At 44.7% G+C, this 14,588-nt stretch overlaps 1 protein-coding gene across 1 annotated transcript in view; it reads left to right on the top strand.

Moving 5' to 3' along the window:
• The window catches only part of mtss1 (MTSS I-BAR domain containing 1), a 76,747-nt gene that overhangs the window by 25,767 nt on the left and 36,392 nt on the right, over positions 1-14,588 (top strand). The window contains exons 2-3 of the mRNA XM_083770798.1: positions 1,023-1,084; positions 7,488-7,561. Coding sequence (XP_083626924.1) covers positions 1,023-1,084; positions 7,488-7,561 — 136 coding nt within the window. The remainder of the gene's footprint in view (positions 1-1,022; positions 1,085-7,487; positions 7,562-14,588) is intronic.

Genomic DNA, 14,588 nt, shown 5'->3' with positions numbered 1-14,588 from the left:
ACACACCCACAGTCAGCCTTCTGTCACTGTATATAGTACGTCATCTTGCTAGATGTGTTCATTTTGTACCCCCCCCCTCTCTCTCTCTCTCTCTCTCTATCTCTCTCTATCTGTGTATCTCTGTCATGCACGCACACACACACTCAGTCTCTCTCTCTCTCTCGCACACACGGACGCACACACACACGCACGTGCACACACACACACAAGGCTGCGTGCACCAAAAATAACATCAAAACAAGTCAGTGATCCTCTTGAAGTATACTAATTAGAGACGAGGAGGATGAGTCAGATGTGTGTCAGATAAAAAAATTTGGCCATTGAAAATGAAAGCAGCACAACATCTACTTGTGATGTCTGCAGTGTGTCTTTTGTCTTGTCTTTAGTATCATCACATATCTGGAACAAACTGACTGACTACTACAGCTTTCAGTCTTACCCATGCCAAGTGCCAGCGCTCGCCCAGCAGTCTGCCGTCACCCATCACTCAGGCGGATGCGTGCATGAATAATGTGCTTATTTTTCTTTCTTATTCAAATCAGTTTGAATTGCCTTGTTGAAATGTGCTAGCCTATATGAAGCAAACGATCATAATAAATTTAAATTGTGTTTTTTTGGCATTGAACATTTGAGGACACATGAGGACACATCTTGTATGGGGGGGGAAATATTTTCAGATGTCTGTCTGTGTCCGAAAACATAATTAATTTTGGGGTCCTTGACTGTTTAGAAATGTGACATACAATTTATGAAATGAATTGTCGTGGACGTGGTCATGAACTGGTCAAAGATGGGGTGTATCATTTCATCTAGGGTTTTGTACTGCTCCCTTAGCTGTGAGGATAATATCATGTGCTTTCATTCTTTATCGTTTAAACTTTAATGGTGTGTGTGTGTGTGTGTGTGTGTGTGTGTGTGTGTGTGTGTGTGTGTGTGTGTGTGCAATAGACAAGATTAATATTTCATGTGTGTGAGTAATAGATGAGTTATTAATATTTCATGTGTGTGTGTGTTCTCTGTAGGCCAGCTATCCTGCCTGGGAGGATTTTGTAACCAAAGGAGCCAAACTGCAGTCACATCTCAGGTAATACACTTGCACACACACACACACACACACACACACACACACACACACACACACACACACACACACACACACACACACACACACACACACACACACAGTGGAGACAGTAGCTGTTCCAGTATAATCAGTGTTTCCCTGTAGAGCACTTATTGTGATAACGTGTGTGTTTTGACCGCCTGCAGTCACACACAGTTAGTCTGACACAGAGCAGGCTGCCTGGGCTACTAAACACTGCAAGATTTTCGTCCGATTATGCTGTCCGACCAGGACCTTTCTTGGCGCTCGCCGACAAAACCCTCGACCGGGCTGTGCTCACACAGGTTTAAAACCCTCCATCGGGCTGTGCTCACACAGGTTTAAAACCCTCCATCGGGCTGTGCTCACACAGGTTTAAAACCCTCCATCGGGCTGTGCTCTAGGGCTGACCTTCGATTACGTTTTTGATGATCGACGCTTCGATATGAATTTGTTTCGATCTTCGACGCTTCGAAACCCAACGGGGGGGGGGGGGGTGCGATTTAAACAATAGCGGAGAGAAAGGCATGCTTGGATTGGTCTCATTTATTTAAAACGATAAGCATTGAAGCAACAACTGTTGCAGCCTTCATGAAAGCAGTGACGCACAAATAATTTGGCTTAATAAAACATCCGACCGTAACAAGTCAACTGCCTGACACAGGCATTACCTCTCACCAAAAAAAGAACCAGTCCTGGAGCTCCAGGCGCGCTAATTTGCGCCGCGGTCTACGCCGCTCTCAGACCCTTCCGACGAGGCTCTTTCTTGGGGTAGAAAAGTGCGGATGACCGCGGCTCAATTTAGCTGGCCTGGAAGTCCCTCGGAGCCTAGGAGGTCAGGGGCTTTTTCCCCTGTCCCATGCGTGAAATTTCGACACGGATTTTTCGCCTCACTTGGGCCATCCCGTAATGTGATACGCCAATTTCTTGTCACATAGTTGACACTGTACACCACTTGTTCTTTGTTCTCCTTGCATATTCTAAAATGCAACCACACTTTAGATTTATTTTGTGGCGGCATGACTGCAGGCTGCTGTGTTGACTTCCTTGTTGTTACCACGAGTGAGGGGGAGAGGGGAGGAGGTGTTGCAGTGCTGCGAGGCGCGAGCATGGCTCGCGGACCAAATGGGGCCGTCTCGCGGACCAAAAGCGTCCGCTTTTTTTTTAATGACTATTCGATTCAAAATTTAAAACGATTCCCGTGCGTATCGATTGAACATCGATTAATCGATTTTTTTGGGTCAGCCCTACTGTGCTCACACAGGTTTAAAACCCTCCATCGGGCTGTGCTCACACAGGTTTAAAACCCTCCATCGGACTGTGCTCACACAGGTTTAAAACCCTCCCATCGGGCAGGTTTTTCTTGTGCTGTGTCTAAAGCGCTGTGAGACGATCCGGCCACAATAATACCAGTCGCCGATGCCTTACCGAGCGTTTCTAAATATCTAGCAGGTTTAACGGATTTAGGCCTGACGTCGAAATAAAAAAACGTTTGCTCTGAAAGAATATATATTCAAAGATTTGTGATTTTTACAATTTTTCAAAAATAGCAGACCTACAAGTTCAGTGGCGCGCTATGAGCCTGTAGATCTGCTATTTTCCAATAGCTAAAGCGTAACATAATGCTTAGTTAAAATACCAAAAGGGGTTCTCGTCTAGAATGGGTCTGTCGCAGACTGGACATCATACAGTATGAACGGAGTTCCGACCACACCCCAAGAAGATCTGTGTTACAGCCAATGAGAGCACAGGATCGCATCCTGGTGTGATACCTAGTAATCAATCTAGGCAATCAATCGTAAACACAACGATCTTATGACAGACGATTTTTAAGAAAGAGACTCGTGTATAGTGTGAAATGCTCAAACAAAAATGATCTTAACTCGCTGATATCTTGACGGATTTGCAAGCGGTTTGGTTTATTACAAACGTTATCAACGTGGCTATGATTCAGGATGCTTATCTGCTTAATGTTGTTTTTTTATATGAAAGTCCATTATCAGTATGCAGCAGCATCATAGCTACATCTCTGACGTTTATAACAAACGATACGTTTAAAAATAATTTAAAATGTTATATGCATGTTCTTTTTTATTCTAGCCATAAGTAAATATATATATATATATATATATATATATATTATGAACGAAAACCTGAATCATGAATTAGATCAGTGGTCCCCAAACCTTTTTGAACCCCTTGTTACCTTCTGACCTCCCCCCAAAGCTAAGTCTTGTTGCATTTGGCCAAAAATTATAATTCTTTTTATATGATTATGGCAAATCACAGAATGTCACTGCACTGAGAGACATGCAGCTGCTGTATACTCCCACAGCTGCTCTATACATCTCCTTACAACAGTGGTTTACCGGATTTTGCCGTTTGTGTTAAATGACACCATAAAACCACCGTTACCCTTTTCTTGTAACGCACCCCCTAGAGGTCGTTCGTGCACCACAAGGGGTGCACGCACCACAGTTTGGGAACCCCTGAATTAGATAATAAATAGCTATACGTATTCAAATCATCTTCATGATTTGAATTAGTTTAGGTGTTAATTTCACCCCTGAGCATGAGCACTGTGCAGCTGAGTGGAGATGTACACACGGTCTGGAGCGCACAAAGAAAGGTTTGGTTGTAAGGACACCGCATGTACTTTCTTCATGAAAGACCATTTCCAATTAGCTCAATCTGTACCGCACACACACACACACACACACACACACACACACACACACACACACACACACACACACACTCCCACAGTGCTATTGACAGCGATGTCACATGATCCCCTAGGTCAGGTTTTCACAGGTAATAGGTGCGTGTGTCTGTGCGCGCGTGCGTGTGTGTGTGTGTGTGTGTGTGTGTCTCACGGTGTGTGTATTTCCGCAGTGGACATTGTAGACTAAACTCACAAAGGACTACACACACACACACACACACACACACACACACACACACACACACACACACACACACACACACACACACAATGGACTTATTGTGTGTGTGTGTGTGTGTGTGTGTCAGTGCGGCTCCAGTTTCCAGAGTGTAACTGCTTCTCTGTATGGCTCTGCTGATCCCTTTGTATGACAGCAGACATGTTTCCATCACGTTTATGTGAAGCAGGGTTCCCCTCATGCATGGTATCAGAGGTCCATGCATGGTATCAGAGGTCCATGCATGGTATCAGAGGTCCATGCATGGTATCAGGGGTCCATGCATGGTATCAGAGGTCCATGCATGGTATCAGAGGTCCATGCATGGTATCAGGGGTCCATGCATGGTATCAGGGGTCCATGCATGGTATCAGAGGTCCATGCATGGTATCAGAGGTCCATGCATGGTATCAGGGGTCCATGCATGGTATCAGGGGTCCATGCATGGTATCAGGGGTCCATGCATGGTATCAGAGGTCCATGCATGGTATCAGAGGTCCATGCATGGTATCAGAGGTCCATGCATGGTATCAGAGGTCCATGCATGGTATCAGGGGTCCATGCATGGTATCAGAGGTCCATGCATGGTATCAGAGGTCCATGCATGGTATCAGAGGTCCATGCATGGTATCAGGGGTCCATGCATGGTATCAGAGGTCCATGCATGGTATCAGAGGTCCATGCATGGTATCAGGGGTCCATGCATGGTATCAGGGGTCCATGCATGGTATCAGAGGTCCATGCATGGTATCAGAGGTCCATGCATGGTATCAGAGGTCCATGCATGGTATCAGGGGTCCATGCATGGTATCAGAGGTCCATGCATGGTATCAGAGGTCCATGCATGGTATCAGAGGTCCATGCATGGTATCAGAGGTCCATGCATGGTATCAGGGGTCCATGCATGGTATCAGAGGTCCATGCATGGTATCAGAGGTCCATGCATGGTATCAGGGGTCCATGCATGGTATCAGGGGTCCATGCATGGTATCAGGGGTCCATGCATGGTATCAGGGGTCCATGCATGGTATCAGGGGTCCATGCATGGTATCAGGGGTCCATGCATGGTATCAGGGGTCCATGCATGGTATCAGAGGTCCATGCATGGTATCAGGGGTCCATGCATGGTATCAGGGGTCCATGCATGGTATCAGGGGTCCTCTCATGCATGCAACATTGTGTTTCCACTCAACAGCAAACAAACCAGCATGAACATATTGTCGCTGACTGGGAGAGTGTACAAATGGTTTCATTTGTACACTCTCAGAGTTACAGACCCATAAGGAACCATTTGGTTCCAAACTATCATTTAATAATAATAATAATAATAAAACTTTATTTGTATAGCACCTTTCATGACATGAAATGCAGCTCAAAGTGCTTTACAGAGCAATGGAGAAAAAAAAGAAAAGCAAGGCAACGACATTAAAAAACAAGCAGTAATGCATATGCAATACAGTGAGGACATGAATAACAAAAAATAAAAGATCAATTAAAAGCAATGTTGTAGAAGTGGGTCTTGAGCTGTGCTTTAAAAATGTCTACAGAGGCTGCCTGACGAAGGTACAGTGGGAGCTTGTTCCATGCCGACGGCCCGTAGAAGCAAAAAGCTGCTTCCCTGTATTTTTTAGATGCCATTTCTTTAGGCAAAGCGAGCAGGCCAGCAGTGGAAGACCTTAGGGGGCGGTTTGGGACATATTTAGGCAGGCAGTCATGTAGGTAGGAAGCCATTGCAGTGAAGCCAAAACTGGAGTAATATGTTCTCTCATCTTAGTTCTAGTTAAAACTCTGGCTGCTGCATTTTGGACAAGTTGTAATCTGTCAGTTGTTTTCTTAGGCAGTCCTGAAAAAAGTGCATTGCAGTAATCAAGCCGAGAAAAAACAAAGGCATGGATTAGCGTTTTTGCATCGTCCAAAGACAAATAGGCTCTGATTCGTGCAATATTTCTAAGGTGAAAAAAGGCAATCTTGGTAACATGATTAATGTTTGAATTAAAATTCAATTCAGAATCAATAATGAACCCCAGGTTCTTTACTGTACTGTTACTTTCTACAGTCAGGTTGCCAAGTCTGCTTATTATTGATTCTTTCTGCTCACTAGAACCGATTATGAGAACTTCTGTCTTATCCTCATTTAGCTTGAGAAAGTTCTCACTCATCCAACATTTGATGCTAGACAGACAGGTCAACAGCGGGTCTAAAGCACAGGGATCATCTGGAGCCACAGAAAGATATAGTTGGGTATCATCAGCATAGAAATGAAAATTGATTAGTGATTGGTAATGAGTTCACCCAATGGCAGTATGTACAAGGAGAATAGCAGAGGGCCAAGAATTGAGCCCTGTGGAATACCAGAACTGATGTCGTGTTTGTCTGAGTCAAACTCGGCTAGATTGACAAAGTAACTTCTGTTTGATAGGTAGGAGGAAAACCAGGACAGGGCCATACCAAACAGGCCTATACAGTGCTCCAGACGCTGTATTAAAATGTAATGATCAATCGTGTCAAATGCAGCCGTTAGATCTAGAAGTAAGAGAACGGATACATGTTGTCAGCAGACACCCTAAGATCATTCATTACTAAGTGCTGTTTCTGTGCTGTGACCTTTCCTAAAGCCAGATTGGAATTTGTTAGGCACATTATTGTTCTGTAGAAACACATCCAATTGATGAAAGATGCATTTTTCTAAAACCTTGCCCAGAAAAGGTAGATTTGAAATGGGTCGATAGTTACCCAAAACAGAGGGATCAAGATTGTGCTTCTTGAGTAGGGGCCTAACTACAGCAGTCTTCAGTGAGTCTGGAAAGACGCCTGATTGTAGAGAGCTGTTTACAATTTTTAGGATATCTCCAATCACACTGTCTAAGACCTCTTTGAGAAAGGTGGTGGGAATTGTATCCAATGAACAGTAGGATGATGTCATCTGTGATATGGTTTTGCGGAGTTCGTCTTCATCAATTGTGCAGAAAGATAATAGGCTCCCCCTGGAGAGATCTACCCTGGGACCATTAGCTGCTGTTTGAAGGTTTGAGCTAGCAGCAGCACCATTCATAATATCAGCTCTAATGTTAAAAATGTTGTTATCAAAAAAGCATGCAAACTCATTACACTCATTTAGCTGGGAACCCCCTGGAACTCCCTCAAGGACCCCTGGGGGTCCCCGGACCCCACTGTACTACAGCACATCCGCAAGCTCAGAACACGCAAAGCTTGTAGATCCGCTTTTGAATCCTGAAACGTAACAGATTGACCACTTAATGTTAGACATTTTTTTCGCACAACGGAGGTAAAACAACATTGAAAATGTCCTATTTACAAGCTGTTGACTTGTAGATCGGTTATTTACTTTTGGAACCTATTATTTAGATGAACGGTCGCAGTCCTAATCCCAGGTGTACTGTATGTACAGTAAATGATGCTGTTTGTGTGTTTGTTTTGTCCAGGGCCACCATCTTGGTGACAGGAGCATTCCTAGATGCCTTTCAGAAAGTAGCAGACATGGCTACTGGTACCAGAGGTACGCACTCACTCACTCACTCACTCACTCACTCACTCACGCATGCATGCACACACACACACACACACACACACACACACACACACACACACACACACACACACACACACACACACACACACACACACACTAGATCAACTTAGTTTCTGTCTTTTGTGCTTTTCCTTTTGTTCGCTCACATACTCATATGTCTACGTTTAGTTTAAAGGACCTATAACATCAAATTCAACTTTTTCAATTTCTTTTGTGTCTTTGAGGCTCCCATATGTGTTTTCTATCCCCACAAATATTTTGAACAATCAGGCTTTCATATCATATACTGTAGGTGCTTTAATGGAAATTGCTCTCAGGAACATCATCGTGATGTCATCAATGTCACCCTACTTTGTATAATTCCTCCTCTTCTTTAGTCTTCAGTTCCAAATTTGCATTTCCACTTTGTTTACAATGTCCACCATTCTTGATTTTCCAAGCTGGCATGGAATGGAAACAAGCCTAGTTTTATCTATACGCTAAAACGGCTTTTAAAGTCCAGAAAGAAATGACAAGGACTGGTTATATCAGAGTGGTGATTGAGGCTCAAACCATTAGAAATAACTTTGAGGGACATAGACAATATGATATTATATTACATATTAAAAGCAGTTTTAAAATGCATGTTATTTGCGCTTTAACACAATATGGCAGCTTTTACTCTGAAAACCCCCCCTTCCGTTCCGTACAAAAACCGGGAGGCATAATGTTGCTTGCTTACCTCGCGATGTCTCTGTAGAAGCATTAATATTCTAAACGAGAGCCATGATGAAGACAGAAGTACTGTATTCCCATCTGGTCAAAACCATGGAGAGCTCCCTAGATTAGGAGCTACGAGCCTTTCTTTCTGAGACGTAAACAAGGAAATGAACAGCAGCGCGCATGTGCGAAACGGCAAGTATGGTGTATGGTGCAGAAGGAGAGGCCAACCAAAAAAATAATTAAATCTGAAATTTTATTTATTGTTTGATATCAATGAAAAGTGCTAGGACGTGTGTACACGTCCTCTGGATCCATCGGTTGGATTAGATAGTTTCCACACGTCCTACGGTCTGAATGTGATGCATCTGTGTAATGTGACAGCTAGCTCTCTGTCTCTAATTTGAGTGTCTGGGTTTTCGTCTGTCTGTCTCTCTCATTTCTACCTAACTCTACCCTCCTAACACTGCTGCTACATTGTGCGTGTCCTCAGCCTATCAGAATGCTTGTTACATTCCAAAATGACTTCGTCAGAAAGAGCTTTTATTTATTTTTAATATGTTTTATCCCACAATTTTGTAACCCATTTTTTCACCCATTGTCATTTATCTAATGTAATCCTGGGCGCTACACTTCCTTTGCCAGCCTGGGGGGGGGGGGGGGGGGGGGGGGGCAGCGGACTGACCTCATGCTTCCTTCTATGCATGAGGAGTCCAAGCTGCTTCTCTACACCTGACGGGGTGAAAGGGTTTCCCCGGCCGGACGTAGCGCGTGGAAGGAACACGTTATTCCGACCAGTTCCTTTCCCCTCCATCAGGCGCCCCAGCTGGCCAGGGGGAGGTAGTTTAAGTGAAAGTGCTTTTATGTCCACTTTTTGATTCTGACAACATTGGCAATAAGGCAAGATGAACAACAGTGGGAGTAGAGATAAGATAAAGGCACATAAACTGGACGGGGCAAAACTATTTTTTTACTCATGATTGCCTAAGTCACCTAGAAGATGACTTGGTCACCTAGAAGATGACTTGGTCACCTAGAAGATGACTTGGTCACCTAGAAGATGACTTAAGCAGAAAGGGACCTTTTTTGTTTCTTCTTTTCTTAAATAATTGAAAATCTGACTTATGCTTTTACACTGACATGTCCATATGATCAATAATAAACGTGGTGCAATATGATCTGATATGATATCAGAGACAGACAGAGAGCAGTCAGAACTAGTTAGTGGAGTCTGTATGTCTGGACACACAGTCCTCTAATCTGTTTGTCTGGACACAGTTCTCTAGTCTATGTCTCTACACAATGACACACAGTCCTCTAGTCTGTTTGTCTGGACACAGTTCTCTAGTCTATGTCTCTACACAATGACACACAGTCCTCTAGTCTGTTTGTCTGGACACAGTTCTATAGTCTATGTCTCTACACAATGACACACAGTCCTCTAGTCTACGTGTCTCTACACAATGACACACAGTCCTCTAGTCTGTTTGTCTGGACACAGTTCTATAGTCTATGTCTCTACACAATGACACACAGTCCTCTAGTCTGTTTGTCTGGACACAGTTCTCTAGTCTATGTCTCTACACAATGACACAGTCCTCTAGTCTGTTTGTCTGGACACAGTTCTCTAGTCTATGTCTCTACACAATGACACACAGTCCTCTAGTCTACGTGTCTCTACACAATGACACACAGTTATCTAGACGTTACTGGGAAATCTCATCGAAGATACAGCTTCATCTGTTTATAAAATATCAGGCGTATTAATGTCAGGGACATCCTGACAGCCTTGCAGTATCAGTAGCTGATCAATCATATAGTCATCACATCACAGTACATCAGTCTGAAGTCTGAAGCCTTGGCTTGATGGATCCTAAATTAAATTGACACAGCAATGAACATGTCAAGTGTGAATGGATCTCCAGATATATGAAAGGCAGGCAGACATTACTGTAATTTGTACATGGGGCCATGGGCGCAACCCCAATTGTGTTACATACCTTAGCATAATTTGACAGGGCTATACAAGCACACACACACACACACACACACACACACAGACACACACACAATTCCAGCATAGCTTACTTTGCTGAACGCACCTCTAATAGTTAAACTGGCTCTACCATTTTGTGTGTGTGTGTGTGTGTGTGTGTGTGTGTGTGTGTGTGTGTGTGTGTGTGTGTGTGTGTGTGTGTGTGTGTGTGTGTGTGTGTGTGTGTGTGTGTGTGTGTGTGTGTGTGTGTGTGTGTGTGTGTGTGTGTGTGTGTGTGTGTGTGTGTGTGTGTGTGTGTGTGTGTGTGGGAGGGAGGGGGGTGTAAGTGAGCAGCCTCTCCCTCTCCCCGCAGTTAGCAAAAAACTGTGCACACACACACACACACACACACACACACACATACACATACACACACACTGAGGCTACAAAGAGCCACAGTGTTTCTACATGTGACTTTGTGTGTGTGTTTTTTTTCCCTACCTCAGTTTTGTGCTCTTGACTGTTCATCTCTACTGACATGACACACACACACACACACATGCATGTGAGCGCACACACACGCCAGAAATAGGGGAAGCACACACATCTCAACAAAACATCCACAGGTGCTGAACACAAATATGTAGAGTGGAGTCTGCACACTGCCTCCACACTGCATACTTCCCTTCTGCCTGATCCAAGCTGGAATACAATCCATTGATTGTTCATTAACAATAAAAGTGTGTGTGTGTGTGTGTGTGTGTGTGTGTGTGTGTGTGTGTGTGTGTGTGTGTGTGTGTGTGTGTGTGTGTGTGTGCCTGTACCTTGCTCTCGTTTCCATTATATTGCTAAATAATCCAAAGCGTTCATATTTTGAACGAGAGGCGGATGAGAAGTCAGAAATGAAGCGCTTAGTATATCCGACATGGAGAGTGTCCTAGATTTTAATAGCAGATACCAGGCATTATTTTTGCAGTGGTAAACGGGAAGTAATCGGGACCGCACATGAACGAAGAGCGAAGCGTACGGTGGCCTTGGAGTCCCACTCAAAAATTAAAAAAAGGAAAAAATGTAGAATATTATTCTCTCGTTTGATATCATTGAAGATGCGCTAGGACGTGTACAGACGCCATTGCAACCCGTCGTTGGATTGCTTATGATGTGTGGACACGTCGGATGGACGGAACCTGTTAATGTTGTTACGTTTCTGTAATACATAATACTGATATATTCATTAATGTACATTTCAGTCAGTAATTACTGTATTTGCATGATGTGCATTGTGCAGCTATGTGGCACACACCAGTGAGGTGTGAGAGTGCTATTGACATAGTTTTCAGCTCATTGTTGACCTGCATAGCGCAGCGCTGCCTTTCCTGGGTGCATTGGCCTGGTTTGACTCTAGCTGCTTGATTCCATCTGCTAACTCTTAGCACTCTGTAGCTCTGACATGGCCTTAAAAACACATGCATGTTGACCAAGCACATTCCTCACTGCTCTGTGTGCGTGTGTGTGTGCGTGTCCGTCCGTCTGTCCGTCCAATGCACCTGTGTAGTCTGTGACAGCTGTCTCTCTCTCTTTCTCTGGCTCTTGTGTCTGCCTGTATGCCTCTGTCTCTCTCTAACCCTAGTCTGTCTCTGTCCTTGGCTCTCTCTCTCTAGTCTGTCTCTGTCTGCCTCTCTCTAGTCTGTCTCTCTCTCTAGCTAGCCTCTCTCTCTCTCTCTCTCTCTCTCTCTCTCTCTGTCTAGTATCTCGAGACAGATTTGTCAACTTCCATAACTTTCCAAACCTTTCTGCCAACCCGCCTGTGATCCAGAAGCTCTGGAAAGCAGTAGAATATAATAAAGTGGCTGTCAGTCCAACACTTCCTTTTTTTGCCCTGTGCTGCGCAGTCACCTGAATGAACCCTACTGGAAGTCAGCTTAGTCCAATCCATAGCTATGACAAATATATTTGAAAGATATTTTAGAATTTTTATAGCAAAAGGCCGATGCACACCTCAGAAGGCTAGTGTCAGGTGCGTAGGACAATAGAGCGTCCGCTTTCATGACGACACCAGGCCTAGGAAATGATTCCCAATACATTTTCCCATAGACATTTCAAAAAGTAACAACTTGAGTTGTGACAAATCACGACAATAAACACGAAACAAACACCAAACAAATAATTACAAAGAAGAAAAACAAGAAAAAAAGTGTTGTAACCTGCCGTTTTCTTATTCTTTCTAATTATTTGTTAGAATACATTTACCATGAGTCCCATATTGTGAATGACCAGACACCCTTACGATCTTCCGAGCAGATGACAGCTTCGTGGCTTCCTGCTATCACCAGGCACATATCATTGTCCTGCTATCACCAGGTGCATATCGTTGTCCTGCTATCACCAGGTGCATATAGTTGTCCTGCTATCACCAGGTGCATATCATTGTCCTGCTATCACCAGGTGCATATCGTTGTCCTGCTATCACCAGGTGCATATCGTTGTCCTGCTATCACCAGGTGCATATCATTGTCCTGCTATCACCAGGTGCATATTGTTGTCCTGCTATCACCAGGTGCATATCGTTGTCCTGCTATCACCAGGTGCATATTGTTGTCCTGCTATCACCAGGTGCATATCATTGTCCTGCTATCACCAGGTGCATATTGTTGTCCTGCTATCACCAGGTGCATATCATTGTCCTGCTATCACCAGGTGCATATCATTGTCCTGCTATCACCAGGTGCATATTGTTGTCCTGCTATCACCAGGTGCATATCATTGTCCTGCTATCACCAGGTGCATATCATTGTCCTGCTATTAAGGTTGGGCGATATGCCAATTTTTTTCAACCGCCAATCGTCTGACCAATATTCGCCGATTGACGATGTATTCGTGTCATAAAGTAGAGTGAGAACAGCTCACTGCAGGTCGCAAAAAAGCCAGATCTACAAGCTCTCAAGGCGCCGCGTCCTGCCTGTTTTCGCAGCTCCGTTCGCTAGGCGTTGAGAGCTTGTAGATCAGTCTGTTTCTGCAGACTGCAGCGCAGCCAGGGTAACTTGCTCCCTTCCCTCCCCGGTCCGGTCGTCGGAGGCTCGGAGCGGAGCACTGAGCAGCGGAGCCGACAAGCTGCTGCAGCCGGGCTGATCCACACAGGCTCTCAAGGCGTCGCGTCCTGCCTGTTTTTGCAGTGCCGTTCGCTACGCGTTGAGAGCTTGTAGATCTGTCTATTTTTGCAGCGCTGGTGTCGGTGTCCGTTCACGTTGTCAATAAAAATAACTTAGATTACAGGCGGAGATGAAGTTCAATCAGTGGGTTGCACCAGTATTGGCTACACGCTAAGCTAAGCGCTAAGCTAATGAATGATCCCCGTGCCTATACACTAACACTAGTAGACAGTTTTTTTTATTTTCCCCCCGCCACTCACGGGTGGCGCATTGGGATTGTGATGAGACACGAGACAGCAGTGTGCATTCTGTTGTGACTGTATATTATTAAACTGCATGGGTCTGGACTCCGGAGCTTAAACAACATGTAGGCTACAGCCTCCCTCAGCTCCCAGCCAGGCTGCCGTAAGTGCCGTGCGGCGGTGCCCGAGGCTGGCTGCTGACAGTGCTGAGTGCGGGGAGTCGGGACTGTGGGAGCATACCATTATAACGGGAGGAGGTGATTTCCACCCGGCCGCTGTTACTACTTTGCTGGGCCAAATTGATCCACATGTTGCTCACACTTTACAGGTTATCTAGGCTAAATCGTCCCGAGAAATCGCCTAATAAAAATATTCGGCGATTGGATTCGTATATTCGCGATTGACGATGTATTCGTATATTCGCGATTGACGATGTATTCGTATCGTCACCCAACCCTACCTGCTATCACCAGGTGCATATTGTTGTCCTGCTATCACCAGGTACATATCATTGTCCTGCTATCACCAGGTGCATATCATTGTCCTGCTATCACCAGGTGCATATCATTGTCCTGCTATCACCAGGTGCATATCATTGTCCTGCTATCACCAGGTGCATATCGTTGTCCTGCTATCACCAGGTGCATATCATTGTCCTGCTATCACCAGGTGCATATCGTTGTCCTGCTATCACCAGGTGCATATCATTGTCCTGCTATCACCAGGTGCATATCGTTGTCCTGCTATCACCAGGTGCATATAGTTGTCCTGCTATCACCAGGTGCATATCATTGTCCTGCTATCACCAGGTGCATATCATTGTCCTGCTATCACCAGGTGCATATCGTTGTCCTGCTATCACCAGGTGCATATCGTTGTCCTGCTATCACCAGGTGCATATCGTTGTCCTGCTATCACCAGGTACATAT

This window comes from Protomyctophum parallelum (assembly GCF_964188405.1).
Source record: "Protomyctophum parallelum genome assembly, chromosome: 8".
Classification (NCBI taxonomy): domain Eukaryota; kingdom Metazoa; phylum Chordata; class Actinopteri; order Myctophiformes; family Myctophidae; genus Protomyctophum; species Protomyctophum parallelum.
The sequence above is the reverse complement of the archived record's forward strand: the minus strand, read 5'-3'. Positions and strand labels throughout refer to the sequence as shown.